The sequence below is a fragment of the Mastigoproctus giganteus genome, chromosome 2 (genome assembly GCF_048544385.1).
Source record: "Mastigoproctus giganteus isolate SK-2022 chromosome 2, ASM4854438v1, whole genome shotgun sequence".
Lineage (NCBI taxonomy): Eukaryota > Metazoa > Arthropoda > Arachnida > Uropygi > Thelyphonidae > Mastigoproctus > Mastigoproctus giganteus.
In genome coordinates, this window is record NC_143576.1 from 112,591,880 (window position 1) to 112,618,485 (window position 26,606).

Consider the following 26,606-nt stretch of genomic DNA (forward strand, 5'->3'; position numbering starts at 1 on the left):
TATTGAGCTCTCTGAGCAGCTCTTGGACACGGATGCCAAAGGATCGGTTAGCAGTCTGATGGATTTTATAAAGCGTTTCCCATCGTGGCTCAAAAACGCAAGTCCACGTTGGGTTGTCTGGCAGGGATTTTAGTTTAAAGGTATATTTTAGCGACTATTGCTTTTGTCGGAGCAATAGTGGTGGTTCACCTGCTTCAACGACGTATAAACTCTGGACAGGAGATGTTCTGAATGCTCCAGTAGCAGTACGGATGGCTTGGTGGTGGAGTGGGTCTATCCACTGTAGTACGCAATTTCTAGCCGATGCGTACACTTGGGACCCATAGTCTAATTTTGAATGAACAAGCGCACGATAAAGGCAGAGTAAAGTGCATCGGCTGCCCCCCATTTATTTGAGGAGATGGCACAAAGGAGATTCAATCCCCTCGTACACTTTGTTCGCAATTGACGGATATGTGGTAAAAAATGTCCAACTTCTTATCGAATGTGAGACCCAAGAATTTTGTCTCAGGTACTACTGGAATGATGTGTTGTCTGAGTTTGAGTTCTGGTTCAGGGTGAAGGTTCCGTTTGCGACAAAAGTGCACACAGACGGTCTTCTGAGGTGACAGCCTGAAACCATTAGTCATTGTCCAAGTTTTGAACATGGTCAATAGCATGCTGCAATTGTCATTCAATAACCCTCATGTTGCATGACTGACAGAAGATGGTAAAATCATCAACAAAGAGGGTGCTGTTTACAGTTGGAGGAAGTTGTTCAGTAATAGAATTAACTTTGATAGCGAAAAGCATAACACTTAACACTGATGCTTGGGGGACTCCTTCCTCTTGACAAAAAGATTGAGAAAAAACAGAGCCGACACGAACTTGGAATGACCGTTTCAATAAGAAATTTTTAATGAAGAAGGCTAGATGGCCCCTCAGATCCAGATCATAGATATACTTTACGATTCCAAATCTCCAAGCCATGTCATACACTTTTATGATATCAAAAAAAATTGACACCAGGTGTTCGCGTTTAAGCAAAGCATCTCGGATAGATGTTTCCAGTCTTATAAGATGGTCAAGTATTGACCTGTTCCTTAGGAAACCACATTAGCATTATTAGCATTAGTAGAGGCATTTGATGCAAGAAAGCAAGCTTATGCAGCATCAGCCAAAAAAAAAATAAAATAAATAAATAAAAAATAACCACTTCCACTTCATCCCTCTGTTCGTTTGAAATACCTGTCCAGCTGAGCCTTAAACTTATTTAGGCTATCAACTTCCACGACAAGGGATTGAAGTCTGTTCTACCAACCAACCACCCGCTGGCTAAAGGCAAATTTCCGCACGTCTATCCTACATCTGTCTTTCCTCAATTTGAATTTATGCCCTCTCAGGTGATTATTCTGAGCAAGAGAAAGAATCCCATTAGCTTTGAGCATGCTCAAACCATTCAAGGCTTTATACACCTCTATCAGATCACCTCGCTGGTGCCTAGTCTCCAGACACTGTAATTTGCAAAACTTAAGCCTTTCTTCGTATGAGCACCCCTTTGTTCCATTCACTAATCTTGTTGCCCTTCTCTGTACTCGTTCCAGCAGCTCTACATACTTCTTGAAATGAGGCCTCCAGGCCTGTATACAGTACTCTAGGTGTGGCCTGACAATTGCCTTATACAAGGGAATAATCACCTCCTTAACCCTGCTAGAAAAATTCCTATATATCATTGACAATACACCATGAGCTACTCTTGCAGCCCGTCTGCACTGCTCAGAGAACTTCACATCTGCCTGCACAACCACCCCCAGGTCCCTTTCATTCTCTACCACTGTCAGTGTACTACCACAGAGTTGATATGTTGCTCTGGGGTTGCTGTTTCCTATATGTAGTACTTTACATTTGTCAATGTTAAACTTCATTTGCCACCTCTCAGCCCATCTGCTCAACCTTTCCAGATCCTGCTGCAGCAGCATAGTGTCAGTAGTGTCCTTAACAACCCTACCAACCTTCGTATCATCTGCAAACTTGGACATTAAGCTTGATATACCATCATCAATATCATTTATAAATACAGAAAACAATAATGGACCCAATACTGAACCCTGAGGAACTCCACTAATAACATTAGTCCACGATGAGCAGTGTCCATTGATTACCACTCTCTGCCTTCTCCCCCTCAACCACCCCTTTATCCATAGCAGCAATTTGCCTCCAATGCCACACTGCTCCAATTTGTGCAGCAGTCTTCCGTGTGCAACAGTATCAAAAGAATTCTAAGATCCAAGTATATAATATTAAAGTTATTCCCTGCATCCAGTTCTTTTGTGACTGCATCATAGTATCCAATCAAATTGGTCAGGCAAGACTTCCCCTGAACAAAACCATGCTGTGTCCGAGATATAACTGAAGTCTTGTCTAGATGATTCTGCAGTGCTTCTTTAACCAGTGCCTCCATTAATTTTCTGGGAACAGAAGTTAAACTCACAGGTCTATAATTACTTGTGTCAGCCTTTGATCCTCCTTTGTGAATTGGGGTCACATTTGCACATCTGCAGTCCATGGGTACCTCCCCTGAGTCCAAGGAAGCTCTCATAATTATGGCTAAGGGTTTGCTTACTTCCTTTCCTGCCTCCTTTAATATAACTGGATAGATCCCATCCACCCCAGGTGCTTTTCTTGTGTTTATGTTCAACAATTTCTCCTCCACTTTATTCTCAGTTATTACAAGATTCTCTAGCTTACTGCCAGAGTTGAATACACCTCTGGCATTCCCCTCGCTGAATAACTCCTCATGTGTGAATGTCGATGCAAAATAATAATGCACATTGAACTTTGGAAAGGAAGTCATTCGCTTCTAAATACCACATGAGACGGGCATTCACCATCCTTTCCAGGATCTTGCACAAGCAGCTTGTCAGAGCAATTGGACGGTAATTACTCGGAAATTTTGGATCTTTTCCTGGATTTGGAAAGGCAAGCATGATTGCCTTATGCCAGGAGTTCGGAAATTCATCTTCAAGATAAACTCTGTTGTACAAACAGAGCAACTGATCCAGAGATTCAGACAAAAAATGTTTAATCATCTCATAATGGATGTCATCTGGCCATATGGCACTCGCCTGGGATAGTGATAGTGGCGCTTTCATTTCCCATTCTGTGAAGGATTGATTGTATTCTTCACAGTTCTATGATGACAATTTCGAATGTTGCCTTTTGGCATTTTGTTTGAGGGCCAGAAACTCAGGGTAATAAGATATTTTGGCAGACACTTTAGCAAATATCTCCCCAAGAGTGTTTGCAATTGCAGTTTGGTCTGCAATTGCACATCCATTATACTCCAGGATCGAGGAAGGGTGTGATGTGTATTTCCCCTTCATTTTCCAGACTTTATCCCAGACAAGCTTAGATGATGAAGCCTGGTTGATAGAAGATGTGAATTTGATCCAAGATTCCTTCTGGCTCTGACTTCTTACATAACGTGCTTTAGCACGTGCGCGTTTGAATGCTATTATGTTATCTGCAGTGGGGTACCGGCGAAAAATACCCCACGCCTTATTTTGAGACTTTCTTGCTGCAGTGCAATTAGAATTCCACCATGGTTTTGGAAATGGCAGAAACCGAGTCCAAGTCTTTGGAATTGCAATTGCCGCTGCTTGGACAACAGTGTCTGTAATGTACTTTACCGCGTCATTAATCGGTTCCTTGCTGACTGTGTTGATATCAAATGATGCTAGATCTTTGAAGGCATTCCAGTCAGCGTGACCGATCTTCCACCGTGGCATCCTAGACGGGTGGCATGGTCTCCCTTTGCAAAGGGTGGATATCACGGGGAAGTGGTCACTGCCATAAATGTTGTCTTCAACCTCCCATGTACACACGGGAAGGAGAGAGGGCGAGCATATAGAGAGATCGATCCCGGTAAAAGTACGGGTAGGCATGTGGCAAAATGTGTTAAGTCCAACATTTAGCAGGGTCAGGTCATTGTTTTCAAGCATGTGCTCTATAGTCCGAACCCTTCCATTGATGTCGGCACTACCCCACAGAGTATTGTGTCCATTAAAATCCCCTAGTAACAAAAAAGGGGGCGGCAATTGTCTAATGAGATCATCAAGGTCTGCCTGGGGAATGTCGTTCCCAGGTGGCAAATAGATGGAACAAACAGTTAAGAGAAACCCTAGAGTAACTTGAACTGCTACAGCCTCTAAGTTGGTGGTAAGTGGTGTAGCTTGAAATGGGGTGTGGTTATCCACAAGGATGGCAACCCCTCCGTGGGCAGGTCCATCTGCATCTCTGTCTTTTCGAATAACTAAAAAGTTACACAAGTATGGGTCCTCATTTGCCTTTAAATATGTCTCCTGTAAGCAAAAGAAAGTAGGCCCATGTTTACTCAGGAGCGCCTTGATGTCGTCACTATTTCGACAGAATCCACGACAATTCCATTGTAGAAATTTAAACTTACCCATTATTTGGATTTGTTGGGTCCATCAGGTGGTTTCTGAAGGGCTGAGGGCTTCATTTTCTCAGTCCTGGCTTTATCTTTCTTTGGAAACACAGGTCGTTGGCCTGTGTCCATATCTTCTTCTGGAAAGATTTCTAGGACTGGGTCATCCGATACCCCCTTATCCTCGACATCCATTGTTTCTTGTATTGCAGGGGACTCTTCTGATATTTGCATATTTTCTTCACCACCTGGTTTTGGTAGTGGTGGAGCATTAGAAGGTACGGAAATAGGAGTGGCAGCTGACTGTGTTTTTTGGGTGGGCTTTTGTGAACGCAATAAATAGCGGGCTATCGGAGTAAATTACTCATCTCAGTTTGTGTACCGATGGTGCACTTTGCAGAAACCTTCTGGGCATATGAAGGTTTCCTGCTATTTATTGGTTGAATGCGTTTTCTAGCCTCCTGATAGGATATGTTCAGCTCTGTTTTTATTTTTTGAATTTCTTTCTCGTTCTTCCACCTCTGGCATGCTCTAGAATAGGCAGGGTGCTCTCCTTGGCAATTTATACAAATTGGTTTGGAAGTTGAACATTCCTTGCTCTCATGGTCTTTTGTACCACATCGAGCACAGGCAGGATTACCACGACAAGCTGTTTGTGAATGACCATATTTCTGACATCTAAAACACCTCAGTGGGTTTGGGATGTAAAGCCTCACTGGGCAGTTTAAGTAACCTGCCTTGATGGAACTTGGAGGCCGTGGGGTGTTGAATGTTAGGATGAGAACTTGGGTAGGGACGAGATTCCCATCCTTTCGCATTGATATTCTCTTGACAGTCACTCCTTGGTCTTTTAGTTCAGAGCAGATCTCTTCTTCAGAGACATGAAGAAGATCCCACTCTGAAATGACACCTCGTGAAGAGTTCAAAGTTTTGTGTTGTTATTTGATTTTTAGGAGCATTAGCAACTAAGGCCATATTGCTCCGGGGATATGCGGTGGTCATTCCCTGACCTTTCCGTATTTGGTGGTGACGGGCTCGAACCCCGGTCTAATCAAGAAGCGTGTGCTACGCACTGTTGCTCCTTCCCACCTGGCTACGGAGGCACCCCCAAAGCTTTGTGGGGTGTTACACTGATCGGTATTCCCCCTATGGATGTCGCGTTCAAGATTCTTTCTGCTTGCTTTGTGCTTGAAGCTTTGACTAAAAGATCGCCGGAATGCAGCCATTTTACGGATTTTGGTGATCCTGCCAACCCTTCTAATCCTTTCTGGATGAAGAAGGGTGACATCTTCCCAATTGACTGCTCTCCGGTAGAATGGAGAATGAGGAAAAGCAGTGTTATAGATGGTGTTTTATCCTCAGTTCTGGCTCTTTTGACAGAAATGGTGTCATTCTCATCTGATCGATTAAGTAGGGACCCTGTTGGGGAGAAGAAATTGGATTTAAATTACTCATGGGAGTAAAATAAAAATTTCAGATGCCCTAAGTACCTTACCCACCACGGAGCCCTACGAGGGGACGCCCACTCGTGAACTAGCAGGTACTGCGTACACGAATGGGACACCAAGTTCGCTCAGGAGCATCATACCCACGTTTCCAATAAGCCTTGATCCCGTCCTAGGACCAAAGGGAGGGAGACTTATTGGAACACAGTTGACCCTAGCAGTAATAACCACTCACCGATTGATCCCAGTCAGGCCGGTCAGGGACCACCCGTCTTGTCGAAGCAGGGGCCAAAGTGGTGTATTAAGGCTGGGCCCTTCAACCACCAGGATCCCCCTTTCCGAATTCCACAGGTCACGGTGCACGGCTGCACATGCCAGATTCCAACGATGTAACCCTGGAACCAAGGTATGGGCGTTAGATCCCAGTGATGCTTATCTGGAAAACCAGCAGCATCACTGGGAGATCCCCTCACCACGTGCAGGTGCCCACGTTGAGGGGTCATATATGAGGAAGATTGCATTATTGTTATTTTGTTAACTAAATTAAATTTTATATTTTATATATTATTTATTCCTCCTATCAAATATGTAATGTTAAGAAGGACATCAAAAACAAAAACATATCCCTTTGATGTTAAGCCAATATAGTAATATAAAGTATATTATACATACAATAAACACTGTAACTATAAAATAAACAATTTAAAAACTCGCATAAGTGTCTTTTTTGCTTGTCCTATTATAATTACATAATAATAAAATAGAGGGGGAGAGGTCGATAAAAAAGTCAAGAAACTCTTGAAGGGGTTGACGGTCAAAGAAGTTTGGCGACCCCTGCTCTAAGTGATATGAAGCTACAGTAATCAGGAACTGAGATACTATCTTCCTTGGAGAAATTCTGACTCCAAAATACTGTCTTTTAGAACTGACTATTTCTCTTGCATTCTAGACAACACCAAAAATGATCCAAAAGCTTTTCCAAGTCAGCCACAAAACTGTACAGCTGCTTGGTGGTAGTTCACTTCTCCAAAAAATATTTTTATTTCTTCTAATTCATGCTACTTCTCTGCAATTTTCATAAGGTGGAAGAAATTCTTGATTCAACACCCAAAAAGCATGAATAACACTAAAAACACAAGCAACCACTAAGAAACTGAAAACATTTAATCACACAAAGGCAATGTTGATCATTTATGTTACTCACCTCACTGGCAAGATTAGAGCAATATTCCATTTGAGTGGTAGGAGTTCCAACACAGCATAAGATTTTAAACTCAGATTAATCTTATGTATTACCATATGCACAAGTGACTGACATTGTAAAAATATACAAATGAATTAACTGACATTTTTTTTCTTTTCATCAAAGATGAAAAAAAAAAAAAAAAAAAAAAAGAGGAAAATCTGTTGTAAATTTTGATAAAGAAGCATTAAATGATAAACTAGGTATATCAATCGAGCAACCAACAAAGCTGATAATGGAGAAACCAGACATTCAGAACAATTCATAAAAAAGGATTCAAAGTCAAGTAAAATGTAAACATTGTCCAGGTTTCTTACAGCCCAAGACATGTAAAAAAAAAACAAAAAAAACTTTAGTTATTCTCTGGACCAATTTGATCGCAATGCCATTTTTATTTTAGCCAGGATTTTTATATTTATGATTAAAAAGTAAACTATACATAAATTAATCCCAGCATTAAAAAATGATTAATTTTCAACTGGCAAAAGAAACTTTTAAAATGTTGGCAAGTTAAAGATATTTCGGTAGTCAATGAATCAGGAAATTCATCTAAAAGATTTATTGTTATGTGCACTAGGGATTATTTCTAATTCTAATTTGATCTATAAAGCAAATGCAACCACAGAAGATTATCACAACCGAATGAACTCATTTATTTTTGAAAAATTGGCAACCAAGATTCTTTTACAAAACCTGCCAGAAAATGAAGTTATAATAAGAAGAAAGGAACATTACATAAAAAAGGCACCTGGGCTGGATGGGAGCTATCCAATTAGCATTAGCATTAGCATTAGTAGAGGCATTTGATGCAAGAAAGCAAGCTTATGCAGCATCAGCCAAAAAAAAAAAAAAAAAAAAACCCACTTCCACTTCACCCCTCTGTTCGTTCAAAATACCTGTCCAGCTGAGCCTTAAACTTATTTAGGCTATCAACCTCCACCACAAGGGATGGCAGTCTGTTCCACCAACCAACCACCCGCTGGCTAAAGGCAAATTTCCGCACGTCTATCCTACATCTGTCTTTCCTCAATTTGAATTTATGCCCTCTCAGGTGATTTTTCTGAGCTAGAGGAAGAATCCCATCAGTATTGAGCATGCTTAAACCATTAAAGGCTTTATACACCTCTATCAGATCACCTCGCTGGTGCCTAGTCTCCAGACACTGTAATTTGCAAAACTTAAGCCTTTCTTCGTAAGAGCACCCCTTTATTCCATTCACTAATCTTGTTGCCCTTCTCTGTACTCGTTCCAGCAGCTCTACATCCTTCTTGAAATGAGGCCTCCAGACCTGTATACAGTACTCTAGGTGTGGCCTGACCATTGCCTTATACAATGGAATAATCACCTCCTTATCCCTGCTGGAAAAATTCCTGTATATCATTGACAATACTCCATGAGCTACTCTTGCAGCCCGTCTGCACTGCTCAGAGAACTTCATATCTGCCTGCACAACCACCCCCAAGTCCCTTTCATTCTCTACCACTGTCAGTGTAGTACCACAGAGTTGATACGTTGCTCTGGGGTTGCTGTTTCCCATGTGTAGTACTTTACATTTGTCAATGTTAAACTTCATTTGCCACCTCTCAGCCCATCTGCTCAACCTTTCCAGATCCTGTTGCAGCAGCATAGTGTCAGTAGTGTCCTTGACAACCCTGCCAACCTTTGTATCATCTGCAAACTTGGACATTAAGCTTGATATACCATCATCAATATCATTTATAAATACAGAAAACAATAATGGACCCAACACTGAGCCCTGAGAGACTCCACTAATAACATTAGTCCACGATGAGCAGTGTCCATTGATTACCACTCTCTGTCTTCTCCCCCTCAACCACCCCTTTATCCATAGCAGCAATTTGCCTCCAATGCCACACTGCTCCAATTTGTGCAGCAGTCTTCCGTGTGCAACAGTATCAAAAGAATTCTAAGATCCAAGTATATAATATCAAAGTTATTCCCTGCATCCAGTTCTTTTGTGACTGCATCATAGTATCCAATCAAGTTGGTCAGGCAAGACTTCCCCTTAACAAAACCATGCTGTGTCTGAGCTATAACTGAAGTCTTGTCTAAATGATCCTGCAGTGCTTCTTTAACCAGTGCCTCCATTAATTTTCCTGGAACAGAAGTTAAGCTCACAGGTCTATAATTACTTGTGTCAGCCTTTGATCCTCCTTTGTGAATTGGGGTCACATTTGCACATTTCCAGTCTATGGGTACCTCCCCTGAGTCCAAGGAAGCTCTCATAATTATGGCTAAGGGTTTGCTTACTTCCTTTGCTGCCTCCTTTAATATAACTGGATAGATCCCATCCACCCCGGGTGCCTTTCTTGTGTTTATCTTCAACAGTTTCTCCTCCACTTTACTCCCAGTTATTTCAAGATTCTGTAGCTGACTGCTAGAGTTCAATACACCTCTGGCATTCCCCTTGCTGAATAACTCCTCATGTGTGAATGTCGATGCAAAATATTCATTTAGTTTGTTAGCTACCTGAGCAGGATCATCAACACTTGACCCATCAATATCAAGTGGACCAATCTGATTCGTCCCCTTCCTTCTAGAGTTTACATAAGTAAAGAACTCTTTGCTGATTTTCTTTGCATCCCTTGCCAAGGATTTCTCGTAATCTGCCTTCTTAATTATATTAAGAGGGGCAACAAAGGAAGTAAGCAAACCCTTAATCATAATTATAAGAGTATCTTTGAATTTAGGGGAAGTCCAACAGGAGATGTGCAAATGTATCCTCAATTTACAGAGGGGTATCAAAGGGTGACATGATAATTACGGACCTGTTAGCTTAACCTCTGTTCAAGGAAAAAATTAGAGTCACTGGTTAAAGAAGTAATGCATGACCATCTAGACAGGACTGCAGTTATACTTCAGACACAGCATAGGTCTGTTAAGGGGAAATCCTGTCTGACAAATTTGATTGCTGTTGTTGTTATTATTTGGTTTTTAGGAGCATTAGCAACTAAGGCCATATTGCTCCAGGAATATGCGGTGGTCATTCCCTGACCTTTCTGCATCCTCCGTATTTGGTGGTGACGGGCTCGAACCCCGGTCTAATCAAGAAGCGTGTGCTATGCACTGCTGCTCCTTCCCACTTGGCTATGGAGGCACCTAAATATTTGATTGCATACTATGATGCAGTCACAAAGGAACTGGATTCAAAGAATAATTTTGACACCATATACTTGGATTTCAAGAAAGATTTTGACTGTTGCACATAAGACTGCTCTACAAATTGGAGCAGCATAGCATTAAGGGCAATTACTGCTATGGATAAAAGGATGGTCAAATGGAAGAAGACAGAGTGTAGTTGTCAATGGATGCTGCTCTTCGTGGACTAATGTTATTAGTGGAGTCCCCCAAGGGTTTTTGGTGCTGAGCCTATTGTTGTTTTTTATATTTATTAATGATACTGATGAAGGCATATCAGGCCAAATGTTCAAGTTTACAGATGATACAAAGGTTGACAGGGTAGTTAATGACAGTAATGATGCTAGGCTACTGCAACAGGAACTAGAAAAATTAGGCAGATGGGCTGAAAAATGCGACCGGCTAACCTTGACAAATGGAAAGTGCTGCATATGGGTAGCATACCAGAGTAATGTACTGAATGTGTGGTTATTTGTTATTTTGTTATTTTGGTTTTTAGGAGCATTAGCAACTAAGGCCATATTGCTCCGGGATATGCGGTGGTCATTCCTGACCTTTCCGCATCATCCGTATTTGGTGGTGACGGGCTCGAACCCCGGTCTAATCAAGAAGCGTGTGCTACGCACTGCTGCTCCTTCCCACCTGGCTACGGAGGTGCCCCGAATGTGTGGTACTACTCAGTGTAGTGGAAAATGAAAAAGATCTGGGTTAACTGTGCAGTGAGATATGAAGTTCTCTAAGCAGTGTAGACAGGCTGCCAGGATAGCTCATGGAGTTTTGTCAATGACATACAGGAATTTTGCTAGCAGGAATAAGGTGATGATCATGATGATTTCGGTTTTTATGGAGCAACTGCGACTAAGTAAGTGATTACCCATTGTATAAGGTCACGGTTAGGCTGTATCTTGAGTACTGTATACAGGAAAAGCTCATGTCCTGCATTTGAAGGGGGGACCCACCACCCCAGCAGGATTCCTAAATAGAAACGATTCCTTGCCTTCACTGCCCTAACCAATAAGGGAAACTTGCCAAAGGGAGTCTCCTCAAACTTTCAAAGGCATGGTCTACAGTGGAAAAGATGATTTACACTCTTCTTATTGACAATGAGAAGCTTCGAGCACAAAACTCAGTTTTCCATCTGATGTCTGACAGTTCACCTAAACCTGCAGAGACCAGCTAGTCACAGCCATTACCAATCAAGAACTCCACATCAAGCAATGACAAATCAGACCACTACGTCTCCTACACCTCAGCCCCAAAGCAACCAGCACCCCCCCCAAAACAGAACCAGAAGCATACTGTCATTATAAAAGTTGGGAAAACAGCTCTCTCAATAGCGAGGAAGTGAAATCCCAGATCTTGTCATCCCTAAAACCAAAACTGGCAAGTGTCAGAATAAAGAACCTCCGTACTATCAGATAAGGGGATTGTGGTTGAGGCAGCCTCCAAGGATGAAGCATACACAATCAGATGCAGTGACGAGATTGTGGAGTTGGGTCTTTCTACTGAAGTTCCAAAACTGATAGGTCCATCATTGCTAATCTTCGATGTTGCCAGCACTATAACTAAGCAAGACCTTAAAGAAATTCACACCAGGAACCTAGTAGATTACTTTGAGCAGGAGGCGATCGTAGAGCAGGTTAGAGCATTATTTTCTACCAAGTCCAGAGCTGCAAACACTGGGTCATTGAAGTGTCTTCCACGATCAGACGGGTGCTATTTTCCCACAACAGGATCTTTCTCGGATGGAGTTCACACAGGCTCAGAGATTTCGTACCTGTAACGAAGTGCTTGAACTGTTTGGGGTATGGACATACCTCTTCCCGCTGCATCTGCAAGAAGTCCGTTTGTAGACATTGTGGTGTGGAGGACCAGACGTTCAAAGTTTGCCCAGTTAAGTCTCTCTCTACTCAATGTGGCAACTGCAAATTTGCCAACACCAAACATTCAGTCCGTAGTGGAACCTGCCCAATCTATAGGAGAGCAGCTGATAATATAACAGACCACCAGCTACGAATAGCTAACATCTCAGTCTTCATAGTGCACAAGTCAATGGACAGAAATCCTATTCAGTAGCAAGTCAACTCTACCAAGTTATGGAGGAATGCAGCATTGATCTTCTTCTCCTTCAAGAGCCCTACTACTCTGGAGGCAAGGCTGCTCAGCTTCCATCATTATAAGGAACCCAGACCTTGTGGTCACCAGGATTCACTCTTTCTGCACTTCCCACCTCACCGCTGCCACTATTGAAGGTGTTTTTGGAGTCATCACCTTTCTTTCTGTGTCCAGTACTCACTGTACATCCGGCCACACCTTGCAAAACTGGACCACATCCTTGCCCTTCTGGGAAATAGGAATGTTATCTTGGCTGCAGACAAATGCCAAATCTCCACTGGAAAATAAATGAGTTCCTCACCACAAGTGACCACAGAATCATTATTTTCTGGGGTAGTTGACCAGACCTGCTTCATCACCTCACCCTCAGGAGCTTTACCCGGCTTGATTTTGCTGATGGCTTCAGCAACTTCCTTTTAACATTACACATGACCAACCAACCAGCAGTCTGCTGCCTAATGACTCTCTTAGATTCACAATCAAATCTGCCAACTGGGAAGTTTTCGACTCCACTCTTAAATCTCTCTCTCTCCTTTTGCAACATCCTCCTGTGGAGCTAGAGAGGCTCTCTGGTTCCTCCAAGACTGAGCTTATTACCAACATCATCTCAGCAGCCTGCAATGCCTCCATGGCCAAGCGGAATAAGCTTCACAAATGCGTTGCCTGGTTGTCTCAGGAACTTTCCATGCTTAGGTCCCAGCTGAAGACTTCAGAGAGCTTGTAGAAGAGACCCCCCCCCCCCTACAGGCTGAGCAATATCTGGAACAATTCAAAGAGCTAAGAAGGCAATATGTTAATGCCATATATCATCAGAAACAATCCTTGTGGTGCAACCTCGTCTGGACAGAGGACAGCAAAGATCCCTGGGGTGTCACGTGCCTTGAGTGACCGGGGTTCAAGCCCGTTACTGCTGAATACGGTGCTGTTTCTTGAGAAGCTTCGTTGCTTCTTGTAAATTCAAGCTATCTTGTAAATTCCTCTGACCGTTTGGTCGTCCCGGAGTATAAATAAAAAATTCATTTATTTTATAAGATTGTCAGGCACAAACTCAGCACCCCAGATATAATTAACTCCATTACCATGCAAGTGACACATGAAACCACTACCTGGCTTGACACCATGTCCAAGTTCCTTGACTTGGTCATTGAGGACTACCTCTACCCTAACAATGATGCTCAATCTCAGATAATTGATGACAACCATCACCATGCATCCACTGGACAGGACCAACAAGGAGGTTGCTGAAGTCATCAGAAAATCAAGCCAGGTAAGGCTCCAGACCTTGACCTGATTGAGGGTGAGGTGATGCAGCAGGTCTGGTCAACTACCCCAGAACTTCTCATGGATCTGTTCCTGCCTTCATGAGGGCTGTTTCCCAAACATCTGGAAGCATGCGAACCTCCGACTCATTCCCAAAGTGGTCGTCTCCACAAAACCAAATGGCTTCTTACCGTCCTATGGCACATCTTCCTACTCTGGGGAAGGTTCAGGAACTTCTTTCCAGACTTTCAACCAGGTACCAGGATAAAGGGCTCTCTTCTCTAAATCAGTTTGGCTTCAGACCTGGGCATTCTACAACAGATGTTCCATTACAGCTCAGCAAGATAAGGGAAGAATCTGAATTCAAGTATGACTTGGTAATTTTTGTTCATTTCAAGGTTCGACTCTGTCTGGTGGCCTAGTGTTATCAAACTGGTAAGACAAGTGGAGTGCCCACCAAAGATCTACAAGAGTCTCGACAATTACTTCACTGGTGGGAAAATCACTATTAAGACCTTCTTCCATAGCACAACCAGATCCACATTGAGAGGCTGCCCTTAAGGTTCCATCTTATGCCTGGCTGTATGGAATACGGTGCTGGATGAATGGCTCTGCAACACCCTCCAGCTTACCCCCATTCGCATATGTGGATGATCTAGCCAACCCTGTTGAGGGACTCACCTGGGCCAGCCATGAGTTGCAGGCAAACAACGTCCTGTCTGCTCTTGCACATTGGACACGACTATCATCAGCACCAAAACAAAGATGTTCCACACAAGGGAACTCTGGAAATACGTAGACCTCCAGTTATTCGTATTCAGGATGTATCCCTCAAATCCTGCGTCAAAATAAAATATCTTGGAGTCACATTGAACCATAAATGGACATTTTTCCCACACCTGGACTACAAAGCTAAAGTAAAGATGCTTGCTAGGGTCACCTGCAAGGACTGGGAACTCAAAAGGAAGTTCCTCAGTCTCATGTATGCTGCTGTTTTCCTCCTCCTAATAACAATTTATGGTGCTCCTGTCTAGTTTCACAGGGTAGACAGAATAGCATTTGCAAACAAAGTCAACCAAATCCAGCGGCTCTTCTTATTATGTATGACAAGGGCTTGCAGAACCACACCCACTTCAGCTCTCCAGGCGATCTCTGGCAACCTCCCTCTAGATCTCTACATTGCCTTCTGTGGCCTCCTACATGCAGCGAGGTCTAGCATTCAAACTAACTTTCTTATATCCACCCTTGCAGAGGACAATCACTTTTTGGATAAGAATTTGTGGTCAAAATTTATCAATTTATGGCAGACCCGCTGGTCGGCTGGTTGCAAAGGCGAAGCCACCAGAAAGTTCGTTCCTGACATTAGCCACTTAAATAAACATACCACGGCCTGGTTTACTCCAAACTTGGAAACCACTTTTATGTTGACCGGTAGCGGCTCCATTAAAGTCTGCCTCAAACAGCTTGGCTTGCTGAAGATGACATCTGCTTGTGTGGCGAGAGGAAAGATTGGACCCATCTCCTGAAAGAATGCAGTTTATCCTGACCTAAGAAAGCAGCTCCTCCTCCAGACCAACCTTTCAGCCTTTGATCCACCTCATTCTCTAATTGGAAACAAGGAAGCATTCAATGCCTACATACAATTTTGCACTGACTTTTCAAGCGTAGAAGAAATCTTCTGGCCACTGCTCCCACCAGCTCCAGAATAGATGACCTTTGCCTGAACCCTGTTCTGTTCTCTAAAGCACTGAACATCAACTTCATGCTAACCCTTTGGGGTTCAATCTCTTGCTGACTGTGCTGAGATGGGATTTCTCCATGCAGCCCCCCCCCTTGTGCATGCACTCTCCTTTTTGGGGCAGGGGTGCCTTCCTCTGTCATCTTCTGGCACTCACTCCTGTCTCTATCACCTATACTATGTGCGGTTGCTGTCCTCACTCATTTGTCTTTGAGTGTTCTCCCACTAGTGGCCCCTGATTTCCTACTCACCTGTGGGATCCCTCCTTGTGGTCCCCACTTTTCTGAACACTTTCTCCCCCTTTCCCAACTTCTTTTCCTGGTTGATCCTCTCCCTCCTTTCTAGGCAGGAGGGGGTTCACCCTGATGCTGGAATGCCCCTTCCTGGTGTGGGGCCTCCCAGTAACTAAGAGGCCAGATGAACAACACAAACAACCTTTGAAACAGGAAGGGTTTTTTTGGCTGATCCTGTATAAGCTTGTATCCTGTATTTAGCTAAACAAATTACCAAAATTATCAGATTAAAAACATGAAATAATGGATAGTTGTCTAGGAACAATATATCCTGCAGCAAATTATTTAAGAAAATCTTAAATTTTAGATTTGGTTAGAAGGAATATTCCTCCAAATAAGCAATATACTAATGACACAACAGCTGCTCATAAAGGTTTTCTAGTTTTGAGATTAATGGTATTGAATATGTTTGTGCAGAATAAAAGCAATTTGTCTGAAATATGAACATTAGTGGTGACGTTTCCATGGGAAAACTGTTAGGATTCACAAGAAATTAAGGGATTAAGTCTCAAGAAAACTGGAAAAAAACAGAAAACCTGTTCAGAAGAAACAATTTGCTGTTTCATTGATGATCGGGGGGGGGGGGAATAATTACTAATACAAAAATAATATATTTTCAGTGGGTTAAGTACTATTGTAGTTCCTAGTTTTTCTTTTCATATTTACATATTTTTAAATATTACCTAATAGCTGTATTTTTAAAATATTTTTTATTATGAAATAAGGTCAATGTTTAGGAAAGCTTGTAATATCTATTTTATAATTCCCAAATGTTTTATTTCTTATCTTGAAATTTTACCTACACAGGCTTTTCCTCATAAAAAAATAAAAAGGAGGAAAGAAAAAAAGAGATAATCATTCCAAGAAAATAATTTAAATGGCACCATATAACTACATCCTCTGATCATGATCAGAAAACAGCAATGACACATCTGTTTGTTTCCCAATGAACACACTAAACAAGTCCCCAATATCTGACACTCACCCAAAGTTTGATGTTATATACTATGCATGTAAAAATCTATATACAATTCCTACACATACATACACAGTACACCAAATGGAAAATGAAACATGCTAGAAAAAACATAATGGTCCCATGCACGAGTAAACTAACCCTGGTTTATTCAAAGTAACTTCCTTCCATATCCATACCTGCATGCAACAATCACAAAGTGACTGGAATGACTGGTGGAAGGCCATGGCTGGTATACCAGGCATGCTCATACCATTCAAAGTTCTTGTCACAGCCCATTGAAGACCATTCAGTGAGCTGTGACAAGAACATTGAATGGTATGAGTACGGCTGGGTTTCGATGTCATGAAAATAACAGCCTTTCAATAATGCCTTGAGTTTTGAGAACAAAGAAAGAAGTCAAACAGGACTAAATCTGGTGAATACAGTGGGTGCAACCAGGAGCGGATTAAGGTCGGTTGAGGCCCCGGGCGCAGAAAAAAATATTGGGCCCCTTAAAAAAAAGAGAGAGACAGGGAAAATAAAAATACATGTTAACCATTTTTTAAAATAAATAAAAAATATTATGTAGTATTAATGTTTTATTTCCAATAAAATTTGAATATAATATATGTATAATATAATTAATAATAGTATAATAATAATCACAAAGTTCTGAACTAATATGTTCAACTAATTTGTTGGGGTTTTGCGTGGGCCCTTCAGAAGTCGGGGACCAGGGCGTGCGCCCGCTGTTAAATCCACCTCTGGGTGCACCAGTATGCAGACTTTTTTTTGCTAGCCAAACACTCCAAATACAGTCTGGTAGCTTGGTGCGCTGTCATATAAGAGGAACCAACTGCCATCTTCTCCGCACTGAGGCTGCAAATGATGGATTTTCTGCAACAGTTTTAACACTATCCAGACAGTAGGCAGTAGCGACACTTTGGCCATTGGGCAAACTCTTTGTGCATAATTCCCTCCCTATCATAGAAGTGATGAGAATGCTTTTCATTTTTGCCCTTTCTTGATAAACTTTTTTGTTTTTGGGAGAGTTTGCAGACTTTCACTCCACACTATGTAACTTCACTACTCGGTCATACTGAAATGAAAACACCATGTCTCGTCGCAAGAAAGAAGCAAACTTGTATAAACAGCAAAAAACCCTACACACACCCATCCAAGAATGTTTAGTTCTTCTTTGAATTTATTCAAACCACCCATTTCCACACTGATGGAAGTTCCAACAATTTCTAGCCTGCAACCATCTCTCATCAAACTGAATTTGTCCCCTCTCATATGTATAATCTCAGCAAAAGGAAGAATGCCATCAACATTTTGCTTAATCAGTCCAAGGCCTTAAACACCTTAATCAGATCTCCTCTCAGGTGCCCAATCTAAAGATGTTGCAATCTGCAGAACTGAAGCCTTTCTTGGTAAGAACTCCCGTTTATTCCCTTCACCAATTGGGTTGCTCTTCTCTGCACTTATACCAGCAGATCTACATCCTTTCTAAAGAGAGGCCTCCAGACTTGTATACAGTACTTAAGATGCAGTTTAACAATGGCCTTGTACAAGAGGATAATCATCTCCTCATACCTGCCAGCAAAGTTTCTGTATATCATTGACAAAACTCCATGAACTGTCCTGGCAACCTGTCTGCACTGCCCAGAGAATTTCATATCTAACTGCACAATTACACCCCCCCAGGCCTTTTTCATTTTCCACAACCCTAAGAGTAGTACCACACAGTTTATAACTTGCATTTGTCAATGTTAAACTTGCAATTGCCATTTCATAGCCCATCTGCTTAATTTTTCTAGATCTTTTATGGTATCATACGTCATTACTGTCATTAACAACCCTGTCAACCTTTGCATCATTTGCAAACTTGGACATTAAGCCTTCATCAATATAACTAATAAATACTGAACACAACAATGGGCCCAGCACTGAACCCTGGGGGACAAATAACATTAATCCACGAACAGCAGTGTCCATTGAAAACCACACTTTTGTCTTCTTCCACTTGACCATCATTTTATCCACAGCAGTAACTTGCCCTTAATGCAATGCTGCTCCAATTCGTAGAGTAGTCTTTTATGTGCAACGCTATCAAAAGCTTTCCTGAAATCCAAGTATATTACATCAAAATTATATTTTGCATCCAATTCCTTTCAGACTGCATCGTAGTATAGAATAAAATTGGTCAGATAAGATTTCCCCTTATCAAACCATGCTGTGTCTGAAGAATAATTGCAGTGCTGTCTATACAGTCCGGCATTACGCCTTTAACCAGTGACTCTATTATTTTCCCTGGAACAGAAGTTAAGCTAACAGGTCTGTAATTACTCATGTCACTCTTTGGTTGCCTTTCTGAATGGGGGGATACATTTGCACCTTTCTAGTTGGCTTAGATTTCAAATTCAAAGATGCTCTCATAATTAAAGCTAAGGATTTGTTAACTTTCTTTGCTGACTTCCTTAATATAACTGGATAGAATCCATCCACCCGAGGTGCCTTTTTTATGTTTAGATTCAATTATCACAAAATCATTTAGCTCCCCATTACAGTTTGAACTTCTGGCATCCTCCCACTAAAGAATTTCTCAAGTGTGAATGTAGATGCAAAATACCTATTCAATTTCTGAGCGACTTGAGCAGGGTCATCAAGTGGCCTAATGTGATTCAACCCCTTTTTTCTACTGTTAATATAAGAATAGATGCCTTGGCTACTATTCTTTGCCAGAGACTTCTCATAATCTGCCTTAGCTTGCCTAACTTCCTTTTTGACTTCATTACAGACTAATTTATATGCGTCCCATGCATTTTTCTTTTCTGCCAGGTGTCTCAATGGTTCATTTCACATCTATTTTTGTTTAAGCCTTGAATTATATTTTTTGTTGGTATGAAAAGTTTAGTACCTTCTCTGATTACTTCCCATTTACCATTTATAGTTGGTAATATCATGTTTCTCCTACTGCATAGAATTTAAAAACTGTCTGAGGCCACTGTATTCACCCTTATGAAAGGAAAAGTCTTTTCCTTTACCTTTGACGCTAGTTGTCTTTAATTAATTTCCAAATTAATACAATGTGATGATCAGTGTCACCCAGTGATTTCTTTACCTACAGAAACACAATGCATGAAGAATCACTGCTGGAAACCAGATCAAGAGTATTACTTCCTCCTGTTGCCTCTCTAACATGCTACTTAAGAAAACAGTCATCCAATAAATCTACGTCTTGAAAGTGTGCAAGCGATGAACCCACAAATTCCAGTCAATATCTGGAAAGTTAAAATCCCTCATTAAGAGACATTCTGATTTGCTAGTAAAGGATTTCAGTGAAAGTGAATTTCTTTTTTGGTATACTATCACATTCATTAGGCATATAACATACTCCTCTCAATTGTTTTCCCATTGCTTATATCACACCAAACTGCTCTGACATTGCACTGGTCACCCATGTTGAACGGATGCACACTTAGACTTAACATGCTTCTTAACTAAGAGCATAATCCCTCCACCCCTCTTGTGATGTCTGTCCTTCTTGTATACATTGTATTCCCATATTCAAATGAAGCACCTCTTATGTCTGAGTGATACCATGTCTCCACTATCGGTATGTCAGCATTTGATAACTTAATCAGTACTACAAATTCATCAAATTTATTTACAATTTTTTTTATGAAAACTCCAAACACGAGAGGAATTAGAACCTATAGTACTTAGTACCATGCTTGGGTTGAAGGCTGAGAAGACGAAAGAAGATATTTGTTGACATTAGACTTGAACTTCTGTACACTGTAATTTTCAGGAAATACGTATGAAGGAAGGTTGTTCCAGAAAACGGCAGTTGAATTAATTGAAACGAGGAAGATGAAAAGATAGTTCTGTGAGGTTAAAGTTGCACAAAAAATGGATGTTGGCTGATGAAAGCACTTGTTCGGATTTTTTTAAAAGAGAGAGCAGAAATTATAGAAGTCAATTCAGAAGAACAGTGCCCATGGAAGTATCTGTAGAAAAGGCATGCAGCAGAAACAGTACGTCTATGAGACAGCGAGTGGAGAGCTCTGTTAGAGAGGAGTCATTAATTAACCTAACTGCCCTCATCTGAATGGAATCTAGAAGCCTGAGAGAGGTTTTGAGGGCACCACCCCAGATGTGGAAACAATATTCCATGGTAGTGCAGATTTGCGATTTGTACAGCTGTTTGGAAGAAAAGTAATGCAAAGAGCGAAAGAGGAAACCAAGTTTTTTTGATGCAGAGGAAGCAATATTTGTAATGTACTTGTGCCAAGAGAGATTAGAAGTCAGGATAATCCCCAAAAGAGTATATCAACTTGCCTGGAGAGTCACCAAGATAAGCTTAGGAGCAGAAAAATCCTTTTTTTTGCGAGATATAAGACAAGACCGAGTTTTAGAAGGACTGAAATCAACTACATTGTCTTTCCCCCACTGGAGAATTACCTGGAGATCAGCATTTCAGGAATTGATAGGATATTCGAAAAGTTGAAGCTGATTGAGCAGGGTTCTCAAAATGGAAAGTGGAATGCAATGTGCTATCATCAGCAAAACTATGGATAGGATTTCCAGTCAATGGAAGAAGGTCATTAATACAAAGGGTACTAGGAAAGTTTTGCAATACAGCTTTGTTTATTTAATTTTTTCAAAGTAATTTCCTCTACATTCAATACACCTCTCCATCCTCCGAAACCAATCTTTAAACCAGTTCTGCCAAGTTTCACTAGGGAGTAAAGCACACTCGTTGTCCCAAGCCCGTAGAAGGTCCTCATCACTGGAAAACCGCCTCTCTTTTAGCTTCATTTTCACATGCGGGAACAGTGCAAAGACGCAGGGAGCAAGGTCTGGTCTGTAGGGAGGGTGCTCGAGAAGTTTCAGTCCTGTCGTGGTCAAATATTCGGTGCAGGCTTTGGCGCAGTGAGCTGCAGCATTTTCGTGATGGAGGTACCAGGTGTCCATTCTTGACTTTGGCCGCAGGTTCTTCATAGATCCAATGACTTTAGGCAGGCATTGTTCAGTATACCACTTAGCTGTGACTGTCTTCTGCGTGTCCGAAACGACACGTTCCACAGTTCCACTCGATTTGAAAAATACAGCTATCATTTTCTTCTTTACAGATCGGGATTTTCTGACAATTACGGGTGTGTCGTCATCATCAAAGACCCAAACTTTGTTTTGAGCCTTGGTCGGCAGATCGTAATAGTACAGCCAAGTCTCGTCACCTGTCACGATGTTGTTCACATACCGAGATTGTCCCTTATCAAACTTTTTTAACATCTCCCGGCACCAAGTCACACGTCGTGTCATCTGCTCTTCAGTCAGTTGATGCGGCACCCAGAGAGAACAAAGTTTCTTCACGTGCAAATGATCTTGCAGAATCGAACGAATTGCTGGTGCATTTAGGCCCAAAGTATCCTCTATCTGTTGGTAGGTCACTCGCCTGTTTTCGTCAAGCATTTTCCTCACAGCAGTAACGTTTTCCTCCGTAACTGACGTTCGTGGCCTTCCCGGCCTCTCAGAATCCTCCAGAGTGAAATTTCCCCTTTGGAATTCTCTATACCACCTGAATATCGTTGTACGATGTGGACAATCATCATTTAGTGCAAGAGTCATTTCTTCTAAGCACTGGTCTATGGTTAAACCACGCACGAAATTATACTGCAAAACTGTCCTTATCTCATTTCGTGACCACGATGCCATCGCAAGCACTTTACACTCTCGCTACTAATGAATAACTGAGCCCATCGACTTGGCATAGCGGCTACTATGCACGTATGAACATGTCTCAACATGCAGCAACAAGCAGCTTCCTGTGATTCATTGTTGCGTCATATTGCAAAACTTTCCTAGTACCCTTTGTATACAAGAAGAAAAGAGTGGGGGAAAGAACTGAACCTTGGGAGACAACAGCATCAGTGGGGAAGTTAGAAGACAGAGAGCCATCACCCTCAGTGAGCAATCAGAGAGAAAACTGGATAACCAATTATAAAAAATAAGATGGAAACTTGTTTAGAATAGAAGACCTTTATACCAAACACGATCAAAAGCCTTTGAGATGTCCAGAACAATTGCTTGTGTTTCACCAAACTTTTCCATTGAATATGTCCATAAATGGGTAACATAAGCCAGAATATCACCAATGGATCGACACTGACGGAATCCATACTGGTGATTGTTGATCAGAGAGAAGGTTCCTGGGTAGTTTAAGAGTTGGTGGTTAATTGATTTTTCCATTACTTTAGATTTTGGTTTTTTTTTTTTTTAGAAGAATTAGCAACTAAGGCCATAATTGCTCCGGGATATGCAGTGGTCAATCCCTGACCTTTCCGCATCCTCCGTCTTTGGTGGTGACGGGCTCGAACCCCGGTCTAATCAAGGAGCGTGTGCTACGCGCTGCTGCTCCTTCCCACCTGGCTACGGGGGGGCACCGGCCATTACTTTAGAAAGAGTAGAAGTAATTGCAATGGGACGATAACTGGATGGGAGGGATTTGTCACCCTTTTTAGGAACTGGCTGGATATGAACAAATTTCCAAGCAGATGGAAAAACACCTTTGGAATAAGAAAGCGGAAAAAGGCAACAAAGAACATGAGTAAGTTCAGGAGCACAGATTTTGAGAACAAAGGGAGAAATACCATCAGTACCTGGAGTTTTCTTAGCATCAAGTTTCGTCAAAATCCTTCTGACATCCTTTGGACGGAAGACCACAGGAAGTGTGGAGTGTGTTGGGAATGGTGGGAGGTGTTTTACCAAGATCATTAATACATGAGTTGGAAGAAAAATGGGATTCTAACAGGTCAGCTTTATCCTTGGCTGAACTGACAACAGAACCATCTGGTTTTGAGAGAGGTGGGAGCAGAGATGGGCAAAAGTTGCGGCCAATACCTTTGGCAAGAGAACAGAATGCTCGGCTACCATTAGGGCAAGAAGCAAGTTTTCCACTCTTAGTCTGTTCAAAATCTAGTTTGGACTGATTAATAACTGCTTTACAATTGTTGCGAGCTTTGGTTAGGCAGAAAATGAAACTGAAGAATTGGAAACAAGCCAATTACAATATGCAACATTCTTCTCCTGAACGGCCTTAACACATTTACCGAAAAACCAAGGTTTAGATAAAGGACGAGATTTTAAAGTGGAGTGTGGAATAAAGGATTCCACTCCTACAAGAATAATTTCACCGACATGATCTGAGCAAACGTTGACATCAGAAGTTTTGAAACAGTAGTCCGACCAAGGAAAAGAAGAATAGAAATTTCACAGGTCATCCCAATTTGCATTCTTGTAATGCCAAACAACACAAGGTTGGGAATAGCCATGAGATAAAGGCTCCATTGGAGAAGTGACAATCACCAAGTTTTGATCTGAGGTGCCTAAAGGACCACTCACTTCAACCGTGTACTTAGAAGAGTTGTTTGTGAGAAAAAGATCAAGCGTGTTGGCTGTATGGTTAGGATTGTTCGGTATTCTTGTAGGTAAATGAACCATATGTGCAAGGTCATTAGTAGTTGCAAAAGCCTCAGCATCTTGACCAGCTGGGTCGGCGTGACTAGAAAACGGAAGCCAGCTGCAGTTGTAAACGTTAAAATCACCAAGAAAAATTACCTCACTGTTAGGAAAGTTAGACTGGAGAAAGTCAAGTTGCAAAGAGAGGAAGTTGAAGAGCTCCAAGTGATTAGTGGAGTTGAGAGAACGGTAGAGACAACAGATGATTCTGATACATTGAGGTAGAGAGATTTTAAGCCAGAGAAGATTGAAAAGAGGAGATTCCAATTACCAAGTCTCTGACAGAGAATATCAGAACGGACATATGCACAAGTACCACCTTTGAGGCGAAAGGAATCATACAGCGAATAATTTGGGCAACTGAGATGAGCATTGGTTGAATCATCCGATAACTGAGATTCTGTCAGAAAAAGTAGATGGGGTTTGGCAGACTGCAAGTGGAAATGGACATTGTTGAGATGCTCCTAGCGTTAGTGTACATGCACATGTTCTTACTCTTTGTTAAACTAAAACAGCAGATGACACAAATCAGGACTCGAAATCCCAGACAGCTTGCTTTCCGGGCTGCTGCTGCATGTTCCAATAACAGCAGTGAAAGAATCACTTTACCTCTGCCCATGGCTCTAGTTCATCTATTAGTCTGATAATACCAGTATCTAATATTATACTAGATGCTGGATTGCTGTAAATGCCTCAATAGCATCAGCAAATATTCTTGCATCACCTCTATTTAAGTGTATCCCTTCCCTGTAAAAGTAGTCCTTCCTGTTATAAAGCAAAGAAATTTGAGAAAATTTCTACTTCACAAACCTTGCACATTCTCTCCAGGACAGAATTGATTGACAAGGCTCAACACATACTCCCTCTATTGTGTCTATGCAGAATTGCAGAACTAGTTAAATCCTAATGTTTTTTTTATTATTTAGAAATTCTCTAAGAGAAAAAATTTAAAGAATGGTCATCTTGAGAATAAATTGGGACCAGAAGGAATAGCTAATTTGAGAGAGATAGACTTACCCTCATTGTCAGCACCTCGTGGAATGATAACATCGGCATATTTCTTTGTCTAGATAAAACATGAAATGAGGAGTTAATAAGCAGTATGATTTTAATATTATCTGTTACTAAAGCAAAATAAAATAATCCTTATGTCTTCCATTTAGTATAATAGATGAGCAACATCTCTGAATAATATAACTCATTGTAAAACCTGCTCTATCATGTCATAAAAGCAAAGGTCCAGGGCTTGACAAATGCAGAATGATTGATCCACCATTAGGTCAATCTAATGGCTGTGATGGGCAAATTAATTTTTTTTTTTTTTTTTTAGAATCACTGTATTCTGCCTTGTCAAGAACTGGCATGTTTTTGAGAAAAGTACAGTAAACCCTAGATAATCTGGATTAATTGTAAGGACAGGTCGTCCAGATTTAGCAATAATCCGTATTAGAAGCAAACGAAAACCCTAATAGAAACAAAAAAACTTAGAACACAAATAAATGGAAAATTTAATGATATAGGGTAGTGCTGATGAAAATAAGTAAAAAATATCACTGTACAGCCTTTATTTAAAAACTATAAAAAGACAATACATTTATCCACCAAGAGAAGACTCAGAAGCTGTACTTGTTTTGAGGCATATTAGTAGATGCATATGATGCAAGAAAGCAAGCTCACATACATCAGCCAAATAAAAAAAAAGTAAAATAAAATAAAAAACCTTCCCATTTCACCCATCCATTCACTCCAAATGCTAGTCTATTTCTGCCCTGAACTTATTTAAGTTGTCGACCATCCACTATGACAGATAGAAGTTTGTTCCAACTATCAACCACCACTGGCTAAAGGCAAATTTCTGCACATTTATTCTACAATTGTCTTTTCTCAATTTGAATTTATGTCCCCTCAGGTGAGTAATCTGATCATCTCGTAGGTGCATATCTCCAGATGCTGCAATTTGCAGAACTTAAGCCTTTCTTAGTAACAGCAACTCTGTTCCATTCACCAATCTCACTGCCCTTCTCTGTACACGTTCCAGCATGTCTACATCCTTCGGAAAATGAGGCCTCCAGACCTGTATGCAGTACTCAAGGTGTGGCCTGACCATTGCCTTATACAAGGGGACAATCACCCACCTCCTTATCCCTGCTAGCAAAATTCCTGTATATCACTGACAAGACACAATAACCTCCTCTTGCAGCATGTCTGCACTGCTCAGAAAACTTCATATCTGACTGCACAATTACCCCCAGGTACTTTTCATTCACCACTATCTTGAGTGTAGTACCATACAGTTGATACATTAGTTTGGGGTTACTGCTACCCATATGCGGTACTCTTTACATTTGTCAATATTAAACTTCAGTTGACACCTCTCAGCCTACCTGCTCAACTTTTACAGATCCTGCTGCAGTAGAGTACTGTCATTAACAACCCTGCCAACCT

The 26,606-nt window shown here is 41.3% G+C and overlaps 1 protein-coding gene across 2 annotated transcripts in view; it reads right to left on the minus strand.

The window, feature by feature from the left end:
• LOC150089500 (uridine-cytidine kinase 2-B-like) overlaps positions 1–26,606 on the minus strand; it is a 241,168-nt gene that overhangs the window by 77,955 nt on the left and 136,607 nt on the right. For both annotated transcript variants that reach the window (XR_016546671.1, XM_090368627.1), the window contains exon 6: positions 25,179–25,227. Coding sequence is in view for 1 of the 2 variants with exons in the window: in XM_090368627.1 (XP_090224753.1) it covers positions 25,179–25,227 (49 nt within the window). In the remaining variant the exon portion in view is untranslated. The remainder of the gene's footprint in view (positions 1–25,178; positions 25,228–26,606) is intronic.